Here is a 23,178-nt window from a genome sequence, read left to right on the forward strand (position 1 = left end):
ATAATTGAGCTATCTCTAGGTGTTTTCTCCTAGAACTGTTTTTGGGTTTTGGAGATCTTGTGTTTCTTAGCCTCTCTGACCAAGGTCGAGACTAGACCACCTGTCTAATGCTACAAAAACTAATATCGCTCCTCAAAGTGAGCAAAAAAGAAATCCAAAAGAATTGAAAAACCTCGTCTCAACTAATATTTTCAATGTTCCCGTGATATTGTACCAATAAATGGCAATATTTTTACGGTCAAAATTTGAAAACGTCTCCCTTTTTCCAGTGATAATATTGCAGAGCTGAGAGGATCACAATATGTTGGCAATATATCGCTGATATTTGCAACACTGATTCTTTAGTAGTGAGGTATTCCAGTCTTTTACTGCCTCTGGTCCTCTACTTGGTGGAATTATTTCTTGGGAAGGCTGTTATGCATCTCATGTCATTGTTTTGAGGAATGCTGCATACATATTTTCAGTTTTTAAGCATCATACTTTAACTGGGATTACACATTCATTGTCAATCTTTTACTTCGAAATTTTATGTTAGTTCTCAAATTGAATTTCACCTATTTCTGGATGATGCTTATTCAAGTGAATTAACAAAATAGCTAATTTAACTAACAGACTATCAAAAGAGAACTTTCTGTGATGTTAAGACGAGCCATCTGGTGATTCATTTCATTGCAGAAGCTACATAACAGGTACATCTATCCTCATGTCACATGAAATGCATGTCATGGAATCTACATTGGGATAAGAAGTAAAAAGAAAAATGAGATGGAAAATGGATGGTTAAAGAAACATGGTACGTACTGGTAGGTGATCGAAGCTCCTCTCCATCATAGCTACAAGGTAGTGGAAAAGTTCCAGTAATTGAGGGATCATTAAGGGAGCATGATTAACAGTTGTCTCCCATAACTGCATAGGTCACAGTACAGAAAGTGATAAGAAGCCATGAAAGCAAGATGCTTTACTTTAAGATATTCCATATCTAGAAATAACAGTTCCTTTGTTTCATTGCACATACATTTTCTCCATAAATCATCAGTGATCACTAAGCTTCTCAGTTCAAGAAGAAGCAGACATCCAAATAAATCTTCATATTCAAAGTAAGAATATTCAAGGCCACTTCTATCATCTTTTGTTGTTTGCAAAAGATACTATGAATTTTAATTTTTCATATTCTCGTTTATATTAACTTCTCAATGGAAGCATGTGCAAATAGAAGACTAACCAGCACTCCATTCTCAAGCAAGTTGAGTTCTTCTGGATTGTTTACATCAATACTTGTCTGCAGTATAGGCAACAACATATTATAGCACATTGGCGACTGATGACCAAGTGCATGCACAAAATTTCTCACTGCAAGTAGCACTTGAATTCTCATGAGATTTTCACCAGTTGATTCATCCCAGACCTGTTTTCATATACAACCATACAGTAATTTGAAGTATGTCTGGTAGATTGCATATCAAAAACTTAAACTATGGAAACAGAAAATCTAATCATAATAATTGCAGAAATGTGTAGCAACAAGCATACATGGATAAAACCTTAGTCACTGCATTTGGCATTTTCTTTCAGAAAAAAATGAATTTCATTAAGTCTCAAGCAATGGCAAATTTAATCAACCAAGTGAATTTTTGGATAAAATCTGTAAAAAAGAAATGTTTCACTTCATTTTTTGTTAACCATAAAACAATAAACCATACATACATACATATAGTTAGCCTAAGGGGTTAGCAAAATTGGCTGTTTAGTCTACATCAACAGGTTTATTCTGGATGCCATACACAAATGTGGAGAAGCATCTCTTGGGTTTCCCTACAAGGATTTCCTTGGAAAAACAACAAACACACACACATGTTTGTCAAAGAGTTAATGATATTTTGACTTTTCACATTTTTTTAATCTCAACATTTAATCTGATATAATTTTGCATTAAATTTGAAGTTAAAAAATATTTGTATTTGAATTTTGTTTGAATATGTGAAATTATAACATAATTCTCTTAATTCTCTTTGCAGAACTTAATGTCAAATTTTTTCATATTTTTTTTGCACTCCTGAGCTTTTTTCAAAATGCATTGTCCCTAAATTCAAAAACAAATATGAATCAGGTGACTTGGGATAAAAGGAGAAATTATATAGACCTGGCATGAACAGAATAAAATAAGCATGAAGTTTATTTCTTATCAACCTTTGAACTTTTCTATAGAGGAAGAATAGTAGAGAATAAGAAAACACATTAAGGGGTTTAAATGGTATAATGGGAGAAGGGACTGCAGTGACTACGAGAATGGAATCTTCTTAAGTATGCACCCCAGACAAGGAGAGACAAGCAGAGGAAAAGAACTTGAGAGACCTTTCACTTTAAGGGTTAGCATATCCTTTGAACTGAAAGATGTCTAAAGCATGTAATTATACAGCAGGTAGTTAAGAGTCAAGACTGGCAATTCAGTAAAGCAATTGATAAATTGGGTAAACAGAGATAATTGCACAGTTGTTACTCATGTCCAACAAAAGAGCAACAGTTTTGATTACCTATAACACAAGCTGAATGATTGTATACATAAAAACATGAAGAAAATATTCCACCAGTTATCCTAGCATGCAAACAATAGTTTCATGTGACCACATTTATAGAAGAACCTGCTATTTGTTTTCCATGGAAACCTCCTAAGGAAAACCCTCCAGTGGCTTCCTCATCCTGTCCTTGAAGAACCTAATATTATATGAAAAGGATTTAAATTTCACAAAACAATATTAGATATATATTCTATATTCAAGAATGCCAGAAGTCTTTTCTGCAATGGATGTTTTATATTCAGCATGTTATCGTTAATATGCTGCTTCAAGAATCAATATACATAAGAAGTAGCAGCAATTGTGTTTTGATTCCCATTTGCACAAAATCCTAATGATTTAACATCCTAATGAGCGTATAGCACCTTTTGTATTTAGTCCCCCTCAGTTCAGGGATGCTTAGCACAGAGATTAGCAGATGAGGAAATAACTTCTAGAAGAAACATTTGTGCAATCACCAAATCTTAGCATAAGCATTATTAGGAAAGAAGTAACCAAGAGAAGGAAGATACCTCAAGGAAAAACTGTATCAAATGCTGGGCAAATGGAAGAATCTTCTCACCAAGTTGGTCAATCATAACAGACAGCAAATATAATATCTGGATCTGCACATCACCAGAAGCAATAAATCTGTAAAACAACAATGAGACTCAACAAATATAAGGCAAATAAAATTGCCAAACAAACCATTGCCAATGACAATAAGAGAATTCCACCAACCCAATAGAGGTAAAATGGGAAAACAACAAATTTCCAAAAATAGAGAGTTTCCTAAAAAAGAACTCTTAAAAATTTTGGATACTGGTCTACCTATATATACAAATGTTAAAAAATAAACACTGGCAGCAAAGACGTGCTTTCTGAAAGAAACTGCTCAAATCTTTAGGTTCTCTATCATTTTATACTTTTTACATGCCAAGATTCTTTCCTGTTCCTTTTTACAGTTCTAACTTATTTTGAGCTTTCATTGATTAAACTTTTTTCATAAAACCCTAAACTCCAAGTCTCCAAGGGATGAAACGCTAACCCTAGTATTCATGATGCCCCAAAAGATAAAAGAAACCCTAGTGCCAACAAGGAGAAAAAAAAAGCACAAAGATGAAAACCCAAAAAAGAGAGATCAAAAACTCTTCTGACCACATCCTGTTGGAATTGCAATAGCAATGATGAATTCTTTAACTTGATAATTACTTGTAAATATTATGTTCTTCTTTCATTATATTTAATTTTTCTTCATCAAGCAATTATCAGATCAACCATAATAAATGAAGCAAGATCACAAGGAACATGAAAGGAGACACAAAGATTTATCCTGGGAAAGCCCTCAAAAGGGGAAAACCGAGCAACCTTCTTCTTAGAGAAAACAACAGGAGAAATCAAAGTCAATGTATCCCTCCCATAAGTGCTAAGGTCCTCTACACAGAGTCTTCTAATAGGATCACAAAAAAGAGGTTCTTCCTTAAACCTTCAAATTCAGACCACTGTTTGATCACATATTTCAGCCTTCTCCATAGGATCACAGAACTCAGACTTCTGCCCTTTCCACAGCACTCAGACACTGGCCCATTCCACAGATCTCAGATTTCCATTTTCATACTTCGGATCACTTCAGGAGACTTCAGTAGACTTCAAATTGACTTGGATCACCTTCAGCATAGTTCAGAGGCTAACACTGAAGAGCTGCTTCAGTAAATTGGATAACAGAGATGATAGTGCAGGACAGACTGCGTAAACTTCACAACAATTACCCGTAAGCTTGGCCTTCAGTCTTGTGTAAGATCCGAGTTAGAACAGATAGTTGGGAGATTTCTAAAACCATTGAATATACTTCTCTTCTCTTCGCTGATCACAGAGAGATATTGGAGCTCAATTCTTTTCTTAAGGAGTGTTGATTAGCCCAATATATAGTTATCTGGGCATACAAATGGATGGCTTTTGAGGGCAGGCCGACATGACCAAACATGAGGCCAACATAGCACCTAACGAGGGTTACAAATAGAATAAAAAAAATGATTTTATTTTAATGTCATGAAGAACATTACTTACAACATATTTTGATCAATTCACAAGCATGAAGAACATGTTAGAATAAAAAAAAAAAAAATCCAATGACATTGTGAAGACCGACCATAGCAACATTCTCCAACACATCCTTCCTAGGGTTTTAATTGCGTGATCTCACTCTCTCTTCCACATATTTTGCCCCCTTTCCACTCGTTATAACCCCAATCATCATTTCTCCCATCTAGGTCCACATAGGGCTAGCTCTCCCCTTCCACTTGCCCACACCTTGGGTTAGGCCTAGAAGGATGCCCCAAAGGTTGATGCAACTAAAAATAAAAGTAAAAGCATAATTGGCCACATTCAACAGGAAAATGTACCACAAAATGCAAAAGATGGTTGGGTCCACTTGGTCCCGTGTGGTCCCACAACTTATTTAAACCAATTTCACAAAGACCACTTGGAATCCAAGTTTCCACAAGTATTTTAGCATCTAGGAATCTCTTTGACGAGTCATATACTCAAACCCTAGCTTTTAGAATCCTCCTAAGCCCTTCCTAGAGAGTCTTTCATCTTGCTTTCAAAGCAAGCAAGCCATATATCTGAGCCTCTCTTGTGAATAGGCTTGTACAATCACCTTTCATCCTATCATTGATCCATTCATCTTCGTGATCCTTATTTGTTAGGTCCCTATAATACTAGTGATTCCCCCATTACTATTGTCATTGTATCCCTTATTATTATCATTGTGTCCCTATTGTCCCCATATTGTTATTAGTGTGCCCCATAAAAGCCCACTATTGTTATTATTGTGCCCTTATATTATTATTATTAGGTCGGCTTTGATTATATTGTGACCCCTTAGACTCCTATACATAGAAAGGAGGTTTTGTCATTTGTATCATCAAAGAATTGTTCATTTGTGCAATGTAAAGGAGGTTGCCCCACTCGAAGAGACTGATTTTGAAGTCGTTGATCTATTTTTTCTTCTATTTTATGAGTTCATTGCATAACATTTGGTATCAAAGATTTAGATTCTTGGGTTTTGCTGCTCCAAACAGGTCATCGTGGCATTTTCGATATTTTTTTCTACAACATTTCAGAAGTTGAAATTAAAACCCATTTGAGTCGAAATCTTGATGAACCTTGGGTCCAAATTTCAGATCTTTTCTCGTGATATTTTCGGAGATATGATCCAAGGAAGTTAGGGTTTTTGCAGGCTTGCGAATTACATCTCAAACAGATGACCTTGAGAAAATCATCATAACTTTCTCTCTGAGCATTAGATTGAAATTTCGTAAGAAGTTACAGAAAGAGGACAGACTGTAGTTTTTTGTGTATCATTTTCAGGTCTGAAGGTCAAAACAGTGACACGTGGCACTTCGTACAAGTTCGCTCTACTGAAAAAATATATAATCGGGTCATCTTGGGAGATTGGGCATAACTCTTTCTTGGAGAATCCAATTTCGATCAGACTGGTGGCGTTGGAAAGAAGACGCAGAGGGCTACCACAGGTCGCAATATCAAACCTTGCAGATCGGAAATTTCAGAGATACAATAGATTCAATATTTCGATCTCCATAATGTGCAAAACACACAAAAGGTACGCATTGCAACTTTATATTTGGAACCAAATCAATTTGTAAGGTATCGATGGTTTTGCTCTTGTAAACAAATTGTCACTTGGGCAATTTTTACGAAAGAAATGATAGCACATTATGAGGATACAAAAAGCAACGCCTTTTTTAGCCAACTGATAAATCTCAAACAAAAGGGTTCAACGATGCAGCACATTGAGGACTTGCAAAAATTGAATATACGGGTAAAAGATATTCCAGAGGAGCATAGGATTGATATATTCATAGGGAATTTAAAGGATAACATCCAACATGAGGTTCACCTTTGGGAACCCGATTCATTAGAGAAGGCATTCAAGTTGGACATGATAAAGTACACCTGGAAACAATGACTTTTTATTCTTGATATTTGGCAAGCATCACTCATCTTAGACATAATGGATTTCTTGATCTTATCAAGAAGGCTAGCTCATTGCTTTTGATATATGGTAGCTTGATACTATTGATATTGTTTGTGATAAGCATGATAACCATGATGATGGAAGTGTAACAATATGATTATTGCTCAAGATCTCCTCGTTGATCTTGGCTTAGTAATTATGACAAATGGTAAAATTGGATGCCCTGATTTGATAATTGAATAAACATAAAAGAAGTAATGAAGTGATTATTGTGAAGCACTTGACAGCTGCCCTAATCATATGACTCTAACTCTTGATGGAAATTTGATGTCATGTGATGAAGAAGTAGTTGATGCAAACATGTTATGACCATGATGAATATATGTTAGGACCCGATATAGTTTGATTTTATGATCTAACAGTTCTGTTGATAAATGACAATATTATAGACGGGTTGATGACTTGAATAATGATGGCTAAAGTGGTTTCCCATTCAGAGGGAGTATCTCTCCATAAGATCCCTACACCTATTGCCATTTGCATTAAAAGTGAGGAAGATTCTTTATTGTTGAAATTTTATGAAACAAATAGACAAATATCTGATGTTGTTGGTCTGCAGCAAGTTCAAGTTTGAGAAGAGAGGGTTTCCCTTACTCTAAAAATTGCATGGAAGCAAGTTTAAGGGTGCAGTTGTAGCCTCTCAACCACACGGAAGAAAGCCTATGAGTGCGGTTATGCATGTAGGTCACAAAATTTGAAGCCTCATGCATGAAATCAGAAGTGCACCTGGAGTATGACAATCCTATAGATATGGAGTAGTTATCTGAAAGTTCTATGAGCAGGGAAGTTTGAATATTTGACTTACTAGAGAGAATGTGAATGTGTTGACTAAACTTGTGTTTGCAGGTGATCGGAATATGCATATCAATATGTCATTATGATTTAACCATTGAAGCTAGTGTATGATAGTATTTGATAAAAATTGCAAGGGTTTGACAAGATTTGGCTGATTGGTATAGATGATCAATGCTTGGAGTTTTGACATAATAATTCATAGAGATGCTTTAGAACTTTGACTTGATGCTTAGATATGTTTTGGCTTATGGATTGGTTGAATTCACAAAGATGACAAATTAGGGTTTTGACTTGATGACTAATGATTTGACTTGATATCTGATGATTTGCCTTGATGACAGTGCTATGTGAGCATAGTAACTTTCAGTGACTAATATTGGTATTCCATAATGATTTTGTACTGGTCTCATTGTCTTTGGCACAATGGTTGAAGCGTAAACAATTGTGATTTAGTATGAAATAATCTCACAATGAATCGATGGAAATTATATGACTTGTCCCTAATGTATCCATTCATATTTAGTGGCAGAAATGATTCATGCTATGAACATAAGGATGGCTTCATAAAGTTAGATTGGATAATGATTGTTATATAAAAGGTTGTTGAAACTTGGTATTTTTATGTGAGCTCCACCTAACATTTGATCCGAAAAGTGTGTCACAATGATTTTGGCAAAAACTTTTATGATTTCGATATTAGTTCTGATCTGGCATCTAAGGCTTGATAAGTTGACTGCACAATATTGATTTATGTAAGGCTAAGAATATTGGTTTGGTCAAGTGTTACATTTGCTGAAAGCATTGTATAAAGCAAGCTCCCCGAGCCTATTGTGTTCGCATTGACAGTTATCGTGTTAAGCCAAGAAGATGTGCAAATTCAAACCTCTACTTCGAAAGAGGTCCAAGGTATGACTTTGATTTTGGTTTTGTATACTGATGGTCTATTCTTGATAGGTAATGAGCCTTTGATGATCAAAGTAAGAGGGAGATGGCCTATGAAGTTCAAAATGAAGAATCATGGCATGATGAATTACGTTCTAAAGTTGGGAAAAGAAAAATATATATCGTGAAGCTACTGAAGAGTTGTTGGAAAATGGAAATGCAAATCCTTGGACACTCCAATTGAATTTCAAGAAGTTATGAAGAGATGTTATTGAACCTGACTTGGCAATTGATAGTCGATTGAAGCATTGATGTTCTGTGTGAACACTCGTCTGTATACATATGTTTTGCATAGAACAACCTGAGTGAATCCATGATTGAGTCGCTTCATACACATTGAGTTGCCGCTAAGCACACTTCGAGAAATTTGCATGGGACAATCAATTTTTGTTTGAGATATTCTTCCTATGATATGTAACTGCATGGATGTACTAATGTTGTTTGAGATCGTTATTGACAACATGAGCACATCTGGGTTTTGCCTTAGTATGAGATGTGCCATGATATTTTGATGAAAAGTTCGTAGCATCAAGCAAGACTGAGGTTGAGTACGATGATGACTGACATGGCTAGCTATGAGTCAGGTTGAAGAAGCTCTTTGGAAAGTTGTTTGAGTAGCTTCTGGATATGACTAGGATACATTGCGACAATAATGAGTGGGATTCGATTGGCAGAGAATCTCGAGATATCTCCAGCCAATTTTTTTGTACGAGACAAGCTTAAGCTTGTGGTTGTTGCCTCCGTGAGAGGGAGGATGAATATGGTATCCTTTTTTGTGATATATATATTTTTGTTCGAATATGATATTTGATTTGATGACTTGCACGAACAAGAGACTACTGCTATTGAGACATGATGATTACCATATACGAGCACGATGATATGTTTTTGAACTGTAGAGAGCGGGACTGATCGAGAACACTGAGCCAACTTCCCCCCCTGTCTGAGCTCCAAGGGTGAGGGACTGAGATGGAGGGCTCCTGGGGTTGAGGGATCTCTGGACAATAGGATCGTAGATATTGCTCCCCTATCTGTCACCCATAGGGTTTTTGTGATCCTTGTCCGTTTTGACAAGTCTAGTATCTCCTCCTATCTTGGTCTATTCAAAGTATACCCTAGTTGGCATCATACCCACAAGCTGGGCTTCTTGGGATTATCCCTCCCCGTCTGGCTAACGGGTTGAGGAGGCTTGGGGGTGTGTGATCATTACCTTTGGTAAGTCTAGTATCTTACCCAAGCTCAAATTATGATGCAAGTGTTCTACCACAGGACTATTGAGTGTCATTGTTGGGAAGATCAGTGAGCAATAAGATGGGTTGAGATGTGCTCCCCTATATCCCATATTGCTCGATATGGGGTAGAAGATGTTTTGCTCCCCCATGAGATTTCGGGTTGAGTTGTGCTCCCCGATGTGGTTCTAGGTTGAGATGTGGTTCTAGGTTCATGCCTTTCCTACCCCATCTTGTCCTTTATTTTTTATCAAATTTACCTTGAAATCTACTCACTATTTGCCTACCTTCTTCCAAAATATACCTTTTAGCGTCCTTATGTATCCATGAGGTAATTTATATTTCAAAGCATGATTTTTATGTTTTCTTGTAGTAGAAATAGAATTATTGATTGTTTATACTCTCTAATCAACTGAATTGGCTCACAGAGATGTTTAGACCATGTTCCTACTCATCTGGTACCAGTGTATTGATCCGGTACTGGTGCTCCTACTCATATGGTACCTGCATTACAGGTCCAGTACTGGCGCTCCTACTTATCCGGTACTCGTCTTCTCATCCAGTACCCACGCGTTTGCCTATCAGCGACCCGATAGCAATTGCCCGCGTTCCTGCTTACCCGCATTTACCCGTGTATCTGTGCTCATCCGACCCCAATAGCAACGATCCAACACCTGTAGTCATCTGGTACCAATCACAGTGACCTTGCACCAACAGCAACAATCTGGCACCTACGCTCATCCGGTACCTGCAATCCAGCACCTGTGTTATTTCGGTACCCCCTGCATTGACTGTGTTATTCCGATACCAGACCCTACTTTCTAGGTTCAGTGGTCGAGCAAACTGTCTTCAATGAGACCGAGGAAATTGTTGGTCAAAGACATCATCTTGTTACAACAAATCGTGATACGCTTCATCACTCATGCACTTCGTGTCATGAGGATGAAGCCGACTATGTAAAATGAGCTAAACTGTAATATTTTGTAGTGATTGTTACTATTCTATTAAGCCTTGAATGTAATGCTATTTCCCTAGAAGAGAAGGCTTGTAAATGATAGCAAGTTAGTCAGAGACAAAGAGAGATAGCTAGTAAGAGACAGAGAGACAGTTAGCTAGAAAGTGAGACATAGCTAGTTGGAGGCAGAGTTTTAACTCTATTGTTATGCTGGAGACTTGATTTTGTAACATTTCTTTTGAAATCAAGAATATGAGCAACAATTGATGAATTCGATGTGTTAGTGGATCCTTTAGTTCTGTAGATTCTTCCAACTTTCCTTCGTAGCTCGGCAACAGCCCACCGAAGCCATCAAGGCAAGTTTTCATTATAGTATTGTGAATATTGATTTGGTTTATGTGTGAGAGTGATTTAGTCTTTTTCATAGTGTTAATACAATTCCAGTTTTGATCATATGCAAGTAATCTATTTTTCTGAGTAACAGTTCATTAATTTTATGAATGCAAACTTTATTTCTTAAGCTACACATTTAATTGTTGAATGCTATTTTGAAGAACAGGGAAGCTAAGATCAGAGATCTCACCATTCACCTACATGCGTTGTTAGTGAAGACTCTTGTCATACATTTCCTGTACTAGAATGTAGAGTTTCTTTCAGGATTAGTCTTGGTTGTTTTGATTGTTGTTTGAATGCAGTGAATTGATTCTAGTGTAGTGATTAAAATTAGTTGCTACAGGAAAACAGAGTTAGATCCATCTTTCTATTTCATGAGCTTGTAAATGGATAAACTTGTTACCTGAGCAAAAACATTTAGCTCACAGTCTTGTTAAGATTTTATTTCTGAGTTTTGTTTCCAAATTGTGAGGAAGTTAGTATTGGTTTTGAATTCTTTTTATCTAAGCTATACTCATCAGACATAGGAACTTATCTGTTATCGGCACATATAGTGTATCAGCTCTACTGATTACAAATCCCTGGTTGATAATTTAATATTGTGGCGATATATCATTCATATAATTGCCCCAACATTTTTGGCATCGTTGTTGGGGAGTTGTAAATAGTAATAGGTAATGATTTGTTTTTTTATGGTTTTTGAGTGATATTGGGGATGACCTAAGGGTGGAGAGAAAACAGTAAGACGTGATTGAAGAGCCACACATCCACTATGGTGGGGTTGCTCCAAAGTTTGGTTGTCTCTAATTGACTCTATAGCTTCTTTTTCTTATGCATAGAATTAAAGATAGGATCTAAAGCTTCATTTTTCTTTATTTTTCTTTGCAAATGTGTTTTCCTTTAGATTGATCCATGGAAAAAAGAGAAACCTAACTTGTGTGAACAAATAAATTGGCGACAGCAAGATCCTAGTAGCACGGTGGTTCTTCGAGTACATGATTGGTTTGCTTGCATTGTTTTAAGTGTGTTTTCTTCTTATTTATTTAGGATTTTTAATAATAACTCTGTACACTAATCCATGTGCATGACAGGGATTAGCAACCAGCAAAATAGTATTCAAGGACGATCAAGAGATTGGAAGAACTCTCTCAAATTCTAGCAGCAGCTAGGATATTTGCTTCTCAGGAAGAACAAATTTTGACAGCAGTCAAGAATTTATATGCCTCTCCAGAAGTGATAGAAGAACAACAAATCCATGAATCACAGGAAGATGTCCACCCTTGCAATATTGTCGAAGAAACTAAGGAATCATGGACCACAAATCCATGAACAACAAATCCATGAATCACAGGAAGATGTCCACCCTTGCAATATTGTCGAAGAAACTAAGGAATCATGGACCACATTCAATGGAAAGCAACCATTAGAACCTGAGATTGAAGAATTTTCGACATGCCTATCTACAAATCCTCTAAGCACACAAGAGGATAATCATCTAATGCTAGAAGATCTGCATGGCACAGTAAAGGAGGATATGCTAAATGAGCCAAATAAGGAGGTAAACCAAAAGCATTTTGATTTTGTTGAAAGTTGGTTTCAAGCAATTGTAAGGCCATACCACTCCTTCATTCTTCCTTACTTCTTGACATCATCATTAAAATAGTTGGTTCTTCATACTCAGGTATGCATTGAAGATTATATTCTAAACTTGAGTATGAATGCATTTTTATACTTGTTACACACATGGTTACATTGGAAATATTCCTATACTTGAGGAGAGGGATTTCTTTTTCTCAAGTAGAATAGGATAATAAATAAATGTTGCATATAGTAGTTAGTATAGTTATAACATATAGTGCAACATCTTTCTCATTTGTTTTCAATAAGTAGGGATGTTAACAGCTAAAAAGTAATTAGTTGAAAATGGGAGATCTATGTTCCTATTGCATATTTTCATTGGGGTCTCTTTCAGCTACATATTGTTTTAATGAAGATTGCCACACAGTCTTATTTCCAACTGCAACATGGTTCAACTATTACTTTGCTTTCCCACTTATTATTTCTTTTCAGTTAGATCCATTTCTAGTTTTTCTTTTTAATAAAGCAAGCTATGACCATTATGTTTGGAATTGTAGGTAAAGTTGGAAATGATTGCATAGCAACATCATCTAGTATTGCATACCAATTGTTTAGTACCATGTTTCATCTAACCAAGTATCGAGAATTCTGGTACCAATTTGCTATTTTGCAAGAAAAAGTAGGATCCAAGGGTATTGTTCATTTGGGATGCTTAAATACTGGAAGAATGTTGTTAAAAGCGGCAAAGACATCTTCATCAACGGAATGGAACACTTAGGGGAGTATTTGATGACATCTTTCCTTTTTCCTTAAGTTATTAAAAAGGATGCATTCATGATTTATCTGTTTTAAGACCGCTATTTCACAAAGATGATATAAGCAATCATTTTCATAAAATTTGAATTGAAGGATAATTCCAAACTATTCATAGTTTTTATTTCTATTTTTTAATTTCATTTTTTATTCATATAGATTTCTGATTATCAATACAAAACAGTCACTCAAAATATAGTTACCAATGTATACAAAGGGGATTAAAACAAAGTTAAGAGGTCCATACAATGATACCGATGAAAAAGAAACTTGAATACTATAACCATAACACCAAAGCATGATCTTCGAGCATCTTTATTAAGCCTTGCAAGAGAGTTAATGAAGTCTTTGTTCATAGTGGAACACTACTTTAAAAGCGAAAGCATACATGAAAACTATGATTAGTAGGACTTTAGGTGTCTTTTGGTTATTCTTTGGTTAGCCTCATCCATCTCACATTAAAAATGGCTCATTCATGCTATGTCCTTTGAGTACCTATAAGTACCTTATGTGTCTAAGACATTATGCAGGTAATCTAAGTCACTCTAAAAGGTATCATCCTATGCCTTTAAGGGGCTTTCTGAAGCCGCTCCCCCATCTACCAATTGCAAAAGCAATGTTCATAAGCTAAACCTAAAATGGTAGGAAACATGGGACTAGAGCCTTCAATGTAAAATAGGTTTAAGAGGTTAACCCGTCGAGGCTATGGATGCCTGCTGGTAGTGGGTACTGACCTGTGATACCACTAGGCAAAGCCATTGGGGCTACGGACGCTCGCAGGCAATGGGGCATTCTGCCTAAAGAAGTATCAACCAAACCAAGGCTTTTGTCTACACGTATGATGGTTACTCTATAGTGTTACAATAAAAAGGAAGCATGTGTGGATGAAGTCAAGGGTAAAAACCAACTCCATAAATTTGTTGTTGAAGAATGGCCTTAAGGTAACCTTGAAGTCCTCTATCAATAGTTTGTCGTACTATATCTAAGATTTAATTGTCTTAAAAGTGGACCTATGATTACAAAGAACTAATAAAACTCAACTGCAAAGCTTATCTGTAATACTTGGATGACTATAAGACTTTGGGATTTGGTTAGTAATAACTAATTTTTCATCGGTTCATCATTTGTTGTGATCATAAAAAGCCTCCTACCTACAAAGAAGAAGAGCCCCTTGAATTTATAAAAGGTTTCTTTCTTGAGCATAAAACTATTAAAGATTGATGAAATCTTATGTAATGAGTGATTTGAAATTTCTTTTATGCTTGGTGTTAATTTAGCATCATTTTAATAAATCTGAGATGAATTATTTTTGTTCAATATTCATCTCATTAGCTACATTGTTTTGTTTTCTCAGGGCCCTTTGTACTGAGTCATCTTAGCAACCCTCACTTTTTCAGTACCTCACCATGCTTGCATGAGAACATCCAAAACCTCAGGCATGGGGTAGTGGTTGTTGGGACCATTTTCAACTTCTTCATTTTATTCTTCCTTTAGCATACCAGATTAGCACTCATCAACTCCGACTCTTCCAGATCATTTAGGACCCTCAGCCTTACTTTGTCTCATTTTCTAACACTTCCACTGCAATTTCAAAATTCCTGTACCAGTGCATTGTTTGTAGTTTTTCCAGTAGAATAAATTCACATGCAGCATCAGTAATCACTAGCACTTACTTCAGCTTGACCCTCAGGACATGCTAAGATACAAAGAGAAGCCTACAAGATTCCAATTTGAAGACTATGCATTTGGGTATCTTATTAAAATTTCATTCGGCATTGAAGAAAAACTCCCTGTGTTCATCTAGTACTAGAGTGCAGTTTCCTGTATTCATCCGATACTGCAAAAAAGTTTTCATCTGGTACTAAAAAATCTTTCTTGTGTTAATCTGGTAATAAAGTTCTGAGGTCAATGTTTTATTTTCTGCTATTAAGATTCATATTAATCATGTCATGAATATATAATTACCCTCATAAACTTTTATTACCATCAATTGTTAAGCCCCTATCCTAATCCTAAAGTACTCACCTTTATTCCCCTGTTTTCTAAGAAAAAAAAACTTTTTATGATATGATTGAATGGGATAATCATGGGTGTGATTGGGCAAATGCCAATCATAATTTGAGCAAATGTATTATATGGTGAATATCTCATGATAGAGATTCTACCTTTGTGGGTTGTTTAAACAATAATTTTACCACTACCCCATAACCATAAACTGAATGATTATGATGAATGATCAACGGAACCATGACATTGACCGTCCCGTACCGATGTACTGGTCCAATCAACCATGTTCTCTCCATCGTGTCTAACCTGCATGAATAAAATTTGACATTATTAACGGAGATGAACGTCAAAATGAGCTCTGCATACGACTTATCGCCATCATCCTGTATACACTCACCTTTTAATTATGACAACCACTTGATCGTTACCATCTCCTCTCAAATTATAAATGCTCTTTTGGATGGCTTCACCATCCAGATGAGCATCATTTCTCTCTTGCATACCATTCGGCCTTCATTCCACTCATCCATCCAGCGCCAGCTCCATCGCACTGTTTCCATAACCCAGCTTTAGGTACTCCACAGCTTCCGGTACTCCGCTACTTTCTGGTACTTCGCTATTTCCGGTACCCTGCTACTTCCGGTACTCAACCCTCTCTATGCTTTATCCTTAAAAATTGTCTAAGACTCGTTCTTAAAGTCGGCATGGGGGTAGATTGGCACAAACCAGTGTTCCAATTTTATCAAGAAACAGAGGAATATCAGTCATGCAAAGAGAAATTCGAGCAAGCTGGCTAGATTCCATTCCTAGAGAAGTTTAAGGGATATCATGAGGGTGTTTCTCACGCCTTCACTCAAAGCTATGATGGTCAATATGTTCAGCTAGGTAGTCTACAATTAGAAATTACAAAAGCTACTATAGAGGAAGCTACATGATTGTCGGCTATAGGGGAGAAATACTTCAAGGGTGTAAATATTAACAAGGAGCTGTAAGAAGGCTCCATTTTTAAAATTTTGAGGAATGGTTCAACACTTTTTGCATGAGGACATGCAATGACTTAGGCATGGGGGAATGTTGAGTCTCCTTTTTGATGCCTTTCATACCCCATATTGTCCTCTATTTTTTATCAACTTTACCTCAAAATCTACTCACTATTTGCCTACCTTCTTCCAGAATATACCTTTTAGCCTCCTTATGTATCTATGAGGTAATTTATATTTCAAAGCATGATTTTTATGTTTTCTTGTAGTATAAATAGAATTATTGATCTTTATACTCTCTAATCAATTGGATTGGCTCACATAGATGTTTAGACCATGTTCCTACTCATCCAATACCAGTGTATTAATCTGGTACTTGTGCTCCAACCTCCTACACATCTAGTACCAGCATTACTGGTCTAGTACTAGCACTCCTACTTATTTGGTACCAGTGTTATCAATCTGGTACTCTTGTTCTTGTCAAGCACTTGTGTTCTCGTCCGGTACCCGCGTGTTTGCCTATTAGCGGCCCGACAGCAGTTTCAGGCGTTCCTGCTTTCCCGCGTTCATCCGTGTATCTATACTCATCCGGCACCAACAGTAGCGGTCTAGCACCTACACTCATCTGATACCAATCACAGTGATCTAGCACCAACAGCAGCAATTTGGCACCTACGCTCATCCAATACCTGCAATCCAGCACCTGTGTTATTCCGGCACCACCTGCATTGACAGTGTTATTCCAGTACCAAACCCTACTTTCCAGGTTCGATGGTTGAGAAAACTGTCTTCGATGAGGCCGAGGAAATTGTTGGTCAAAAACATCATCTTGTTACAACAAATCGAGATACGCTTCATCACTCATGCACTGCGTGTCATGAGGATGAAGCCAAATATGTAAAATGAGCTAAACTGTAATATTTTGTAGTGATTTGTTACTATTCTATTAAGCCTTGAATGTAATGTTATTTCTCTATAAGAGAAGGCTTGTAAATGATAGCAAGTTAGCCAGAGAGAGAGAGATAGCTAGTAAGAGACAGAGAGACAGTTAGCTAGAAAGTGAGACATAGCTAGTTGGAGACAGAGTTTTAACTCTATTGTTATGTTGGAGACTTTATTTTGTAACCTTTTCTTTTGAAATCAAGAATATGAGCAGCAATTGATGAATTCGATGTGTTAGTGGATCCTTTAGTTCTATAGATTCTTCCAACTTTCCTTGGTAGCTCGGCAAGGGCCCACCGAAGCCATCAAGGCAAGTTTTCATTATAATATTGTGAATATTGATTTGGTTTATGTGTGAGAGTGATTTAGTATTTTTCAGAGTGTTAATACAATTCCAGTTTTGATCATATGCAAGTAATCTATTTTTCTGAGTAACAGTTCATTAATTTTATGAATGCAAACTTTATTTCTTAAGTTGCACATTTAATTGTTGAATGTTATTTTGAAGAATAGGGAAGCTAAGATCAGAGATCTCACCATTCACCTACATGCATTGTTAGTGAAGACTCTTGTCATACATTTCATGTACTAGAATGCAAAGTTTCTTTCCAGATTAGTTTTGGTTGTTTTGATTGTTGTTTGAATGCAGTGAATTGATTCTAGTGTAGTGATTAAAATTAGTTGCTACAGGAAAAAAGAGTTAGATCCGTCTTTCTGTTTCATGAGCTTGTAAATGGATAAACTTGTTACCTGAGCAAAAACATTTAGCCACAGTCTAGTTAAGATATCATTTCAAAGTTTGGTTTCCAAATTGTGTGAGGAAGTTAGTATTGGTTTTGAATGCTTTTTATCTAAGCTATACTCAGCAGACATGGGAACTTATCTGTTATCAACACATATAGTGTATCAGCTCTACTGATTACGAATCCCTGGTTGATAATTTAATATTGTGGTAATATATCATTCATATAATTTCCCCAACAATAAGCTCTTTGATGTTTCCTGGGTGGTAGCATTGGGCTCCCCGCTGGTAGTGATTCCGGGTGGTAACAATGGATCCCTGATGAATAGAGGGTGGTAGCTTAGGCTCCCCTCCGATATCAAATTCTTCTTCTTTTAGATTCGAGAATATTCAACATATGAGTAGGGACAATCAACAGATGAGAAAAGATGAGTACTGATGACACTTGATGAAGAAATACTTAATGTTGGATATGATTTGATGTCAAGATATTTGCAATGATCACATGATGCAATGGGAATTTCTCCCTAGCTGAGAGGGAGTGTTAATTTGGCAGCTCAGTGACAAATTCCAACCATGGGACGAGATTCCTCTTTTCGAAAAGACCAATGTTGACTATTGAAGCACTCAATTTGGACAAGGAAGAGTGTATTTTGTAATTAGAGCCCACATGTGCACATTTGATCAAGTTGGCCCTAAAGCAAATTGGACACCCTTAGAAGGCTATAAATACAAGTGACCTCAACCTCATTTGGATATCATCATGGAGCATTCTTCTATTCTCTTCTTTGGTTTGGCTAGCACAAGTCTGAGACAAGTTCACAAAGATTGGTTGGCACAGGTCCAAAATTGAAGGATCTGAAGCTCGCATGTCAGTTTTTAGGGTATTGGGTCATAGTCACAAGCATGTCATGGAGAAATTCCGACCAAAGACTTTCAGTCACATGCATGACACATCTTCCTTGCGATTGAACCTAAAGGTTGAACTTTTCAGTTCACCGCAAATTTCGATCATTGGCAGCAGGGTTCGGCAATCGACCGCAAACAGTGACAGTTGATTACAGGCTTCTGAATCAGGGTTTTGATTAGTGGCATTGTTGGGCTCATCTCATGCATATTATTTATTTGATTTTGCTGGATAGGTATATGGTCACTGATATGGATCATTGTACTATCTCTTGTTGAATCATTCAATGACAACCTATAAGAAGAAGAATTTGAAAGGGTTTTCTCCATAGTGGGTTTTGCCCTGGTCTCTGACCAATCCTAGTGTCTTTATGTGTAATGCTTTTCTTCTATTGTTCCTTTATGTTCCGCTGCATTAATGATGACGTTCTTTCTATATAATTGCATATGTTGTTGAATAATGTTATAAATTTGAATAATGTTATGATGCTATGGGGTGAATTCTATATGTAAATGATGAAATGCAATTATCAAAGCAAAGAACAATATAGCCCTAAAGAAAAATTAACATCTACTCCAACATTGAGGTTTGTGAAGAGGGTGATAGCCCTCCAATGTCTCAAGGGTGAGACAAACCTCATCTAAGCCTTGGATCAACTACCAAAACATGTGTGCACTACTAATTCAGTTGGGGCATGGTGGTCCAAGTGCATCATCTCATGAATAATGTGGGGCAAAGTACAGATGGTTGGGGGTGTTGTAGGTGCCCATGGAATGGAATGATGCTCTGCAAGTGGTAGGAGTCCCATGGCTCTCAACACGTCACTTGTAGGGTGTCATATTGCTCCTCTAGTTAACTTGGGGCCCAACATAAGTTGCTTGACCCATGATGAAAACCAACTGCCAATCGCACACAATGTCCAGTACTGCATCGTCACCATTAGATACAATAATCATTAGTGCATCTAAGTGCACTAACCTTGTTAGTCAAGGGAAAATTGACACTTCATATAGGGTTTCTCTTCCAAATTTAGGGCTTTGATCACGTAATAGTGTTACCTCCCTAGGTAGGAGTGGCTAATAGATGATCCTATTAATTCTTCCAAGCCCTAAGGGGAAAGACAAGTCCCTGGTACATCCTTCAATCAATAGATGTCATGTGAATAATGATGGAATGAAAGGGGAATAAAGGGGTCTCAATGCCAAATGCTATGGTCAAATGGGTGGCTATGATGAGAAAATCCACATTCTAGGCATACGGATGTGAGAAGGGAGCAATCGTGGATGCATGAGCTACCCCGACCTTTGTTTTCCACCGCCCTTATCGCCTTTTACCTATTCTTGATTTTTCTTTGTATTATTGATTGAAACCTTTGGAAATGAGAGCATGATTTGAATGATGTATAGCAGTGGTTACCCACTTAAAGGTGTGGCAGTTCATTGACCACCAAGAGTTGGAACATGCAAGGTTTCTTTCTTAATGATGTGATAGGGTAACATTGACCCAAGGAACCAAGTGATAGCCATAATGATAAGGGGTAGATCTCATGCTTGGCTTTTGCCCACGTGCTAATATTAATGTCCCAACCATCTTTTGCATTTTAAAATTTCCTTTCTTTTGTTTTTCTTGCTTGTGGCCATGATATACTTTTTACCTTTCTTTTACCTGCATGAACTGATGCAGGAGCATTCAACCCAAGAGGAAATCATTGTAATTAAGTAGACATAGGGGGTCATGTATTTTAAAGAAGTTGGATTTCTAAGTGATGAATTAATGTAATATTTAGGCTTTTGAGTGCATAGAATAGGAATTAATTAGATAATGTGAGAGGTTTTGTAAATGCTCTCAAATAAATGAGAACATGAGTGGTTAATAAAGACAAAAGAGTTAAAAGTCAATTAGAACTCTTAAGCAGTTTCATGGTTCGAGGAACGAGAGAGAGCTTTTAGGAATTAAATGAAGTTATAAGTGGACATAGAGGATTTAGGAGTCAGTTCAGTAGATTTAGGAGGGGACCAGAATTAGTTCAACAGAGCTTTCTGGTATAAATGTAAGCCTACGGGCAAAGTAGGAGGGGAGGGCACTGATAGTTGAAGATCAGGCTTGTGCGAGACACAGAGTCTCGAATGTAATCATTTGTTTATACTTATGTATACAGAGGTTTATTCCTAGCTATGTAACTGTGTGAAATGAGTATTTATGAATGAATTACATGTGAATTCGTAAGCTCTGTAACAGGGTTGCAGGCATAATTCTAAAGGATGCCAGGGAGAAAAAGAATGATTCAGAGGAATCATAAGGAATCTTTGAACCCAGTTGAAGGATCAGAGTAAGCTCTGGAGAAGTAGTGAAGGGAGAATACGCGGAGTTAAGTTCAGAGGAAGCGGAAGAATGGAAAGCCGAAAATTTTGAAGAAAACAAAAACCATAGAAACCTGAAGAAATGGCGTAAAACTTAAGTGAAGTGTAAGAGCGGAGAAGTGAAGTATGGTTGCACAACAGCCGTTGGATCTTTAAGATCAATGGCCAGGATTAAAATCCATCGGCGAAACCATCATAAGGATATCGGAACGGGCCTTTGAATCAGAGCGATCACGATCACGCAATTAAGTGTGGACTGTCAGATCGAGATTCATATCGACAATCCAGATCTAATCGCTAATCGCATATCGGAACAGTCAAGGGACAGTGCGATGGCGGAATATGGAACACCGATATGCAATGGCCGAAAAACCGATGAAGTGACATGCCGATATTGATAAAGCCAACCGGCGATCAGAGATCGGGCTTATCGAAGTTCGAATGAGCAGCGCTGTGGAGTGACTAAAGGTGCGGACCCGACGATTTTATAGAAGCGGGTGTATAAGATTTTAGATCTACTTATGTGTTTCGGAGCAGGATTTCATGTAATTCTCGTGTATTCCTGTATTGTGTTAAAGTATTGTGCCGAGTCTTTTAAGGCTTAAGCGTTATTCAAACGCTTCCGATAGTCACATATCGGAGGGGAAGGGGTGATGAGGCATATATGTAGTGTGCCCGAGGAGGAGCGATACCCGATTGCGATAAAGGTAACCTCGGAATCTGTGCAAAGGTCGTGTCAAAGCGGAAAAGGTGTGTTTGTGTATATTTCCTTTGTAAATGAATTATAAAGGATTAAGCATAGGATGGAAGGTTTTATGTGATAAGTATATATTAACCAAGGTTTTAAGAGGGGAAATGTCATATATGTGCGGGTTAAGGGATAATGAAGGTGATGAGGAAGTTTAAAGTGCCGATAGAAGGTTGAAGCGAGGTGATTGAGTTTCGATATAAAAGAACTGATGAATAAGGCCTTAAACATTGGAGGATGAAGATTTTGACTCCTTAGAGAGTTAAATACCTAGTACAAGTGAGAGTATGCATTTTACGTGTACTGTGGGTGTAAGCGGGGGTAACCAAGCATCATGAACCTCCCAGGGTAGTGTTTCCAAGCCCGACCCAAATATGTGGACAAGGGGTGGGGGTGTGCTAAAACCCAGTGGACCGATGGCCATGTGGACTAAAAGAGAGAAGGTGTAGCATAGAGTTTGTAATGTACAAAGGGAAGTGATAAATATGGAATGGGAAAACGGGACCACACTATCTCAATCGAGGATTCCCAAGTAGTGGCCTTCTTAAAGCCATGGGCCATTAGAGGAGGTACTATTGGACTAGGATTGAATATTAACGCCCCATGGTCAAAATCCTTCCTTCCTCAAAGTCACCCAATAATCCATGCCAAATGCTCAAATGAAAAACAAGCATAAGCACCTGATTGCACAATGAATAACATACCTTTTGGATCGGATTGCCCACCTTCTAACATGTGCTCTTGACAAAAGGGCGAAGAAGCATACAATTGATGCAGGTGTTGGAGATAAAATGGCACATCACATTAGCTAGTCGGTGGTTGTTAGGGGTTGTTGGTTGCTGGCTAGATGAGATGACTAGGAGAAAATTCTCCTATGGGGTCACCCACTCATGGTGGGCAACACGACCATCAATGCAGTGAGAAGAAATTATTCTACATAGAATCTGAACAGGAAGAAGATGAAGAATTGGAATAGTCACAAGAACTAGAGCTAGAAGAGACTACTCCTATAATATCTTGGCATGCATTGGTTGGCATCAATACTCCACAAACCCTCAAGTTAGAAGGATATATCAAAAAGAAAAAGGTAACAACATTGATTACAAATTACAAATTAGAAAAAACTTCTCAATTGTTTCCTATATCCAACTCCAAAGTTTCAAGTAAAGAATGTG

At 37.2% G+C, this 23,178-nt stretch overlaps 1 protein-coding gene across 1 annotated transcript in view; it reads right to left on the reverse strand.

Moving 5' to 3' along the window:
• Positions 1-780: 780 nt before the first annotated feature.
• Positions 781-23,178, reverse strand: part of LOC149226741 (uncharacterized) — a 300,204-nt gene continuing 277,806 nt past the window's right edge. The window contains exons 14-16 of the mRNA XM_089380285.1: positions 3,086-3,178; positions 1,223-1,405; positions 781-906 (exon numbers count right to left, since the gene is read on the reverse strand). Coding sequence (XP_089236411.1) covers positions 781-906; positions 1,223-1,405; positions 3,086-3,178 — 402 coding nt within the window. The remainder of the gene's footprint in view (positions 907-1,222; positions 1,406-3,085; positions 3,179-23,178) is intronic.

The sequence above is a fragment of the Pinus tabuliformis genome, chromosome J (genome assembly GCF_031772625.1).
Source record: "Pinus tabuliformis cultivar Carrire ecotype Pingquan chromosome J, CPIR1, whole genome shotgun sequence".
NCBI lineage: Eukaryota > Viridiplantae > Streptophyta > Pinopsida > Pinales > Pinaceae > Pinus > Pinus tabuliformis.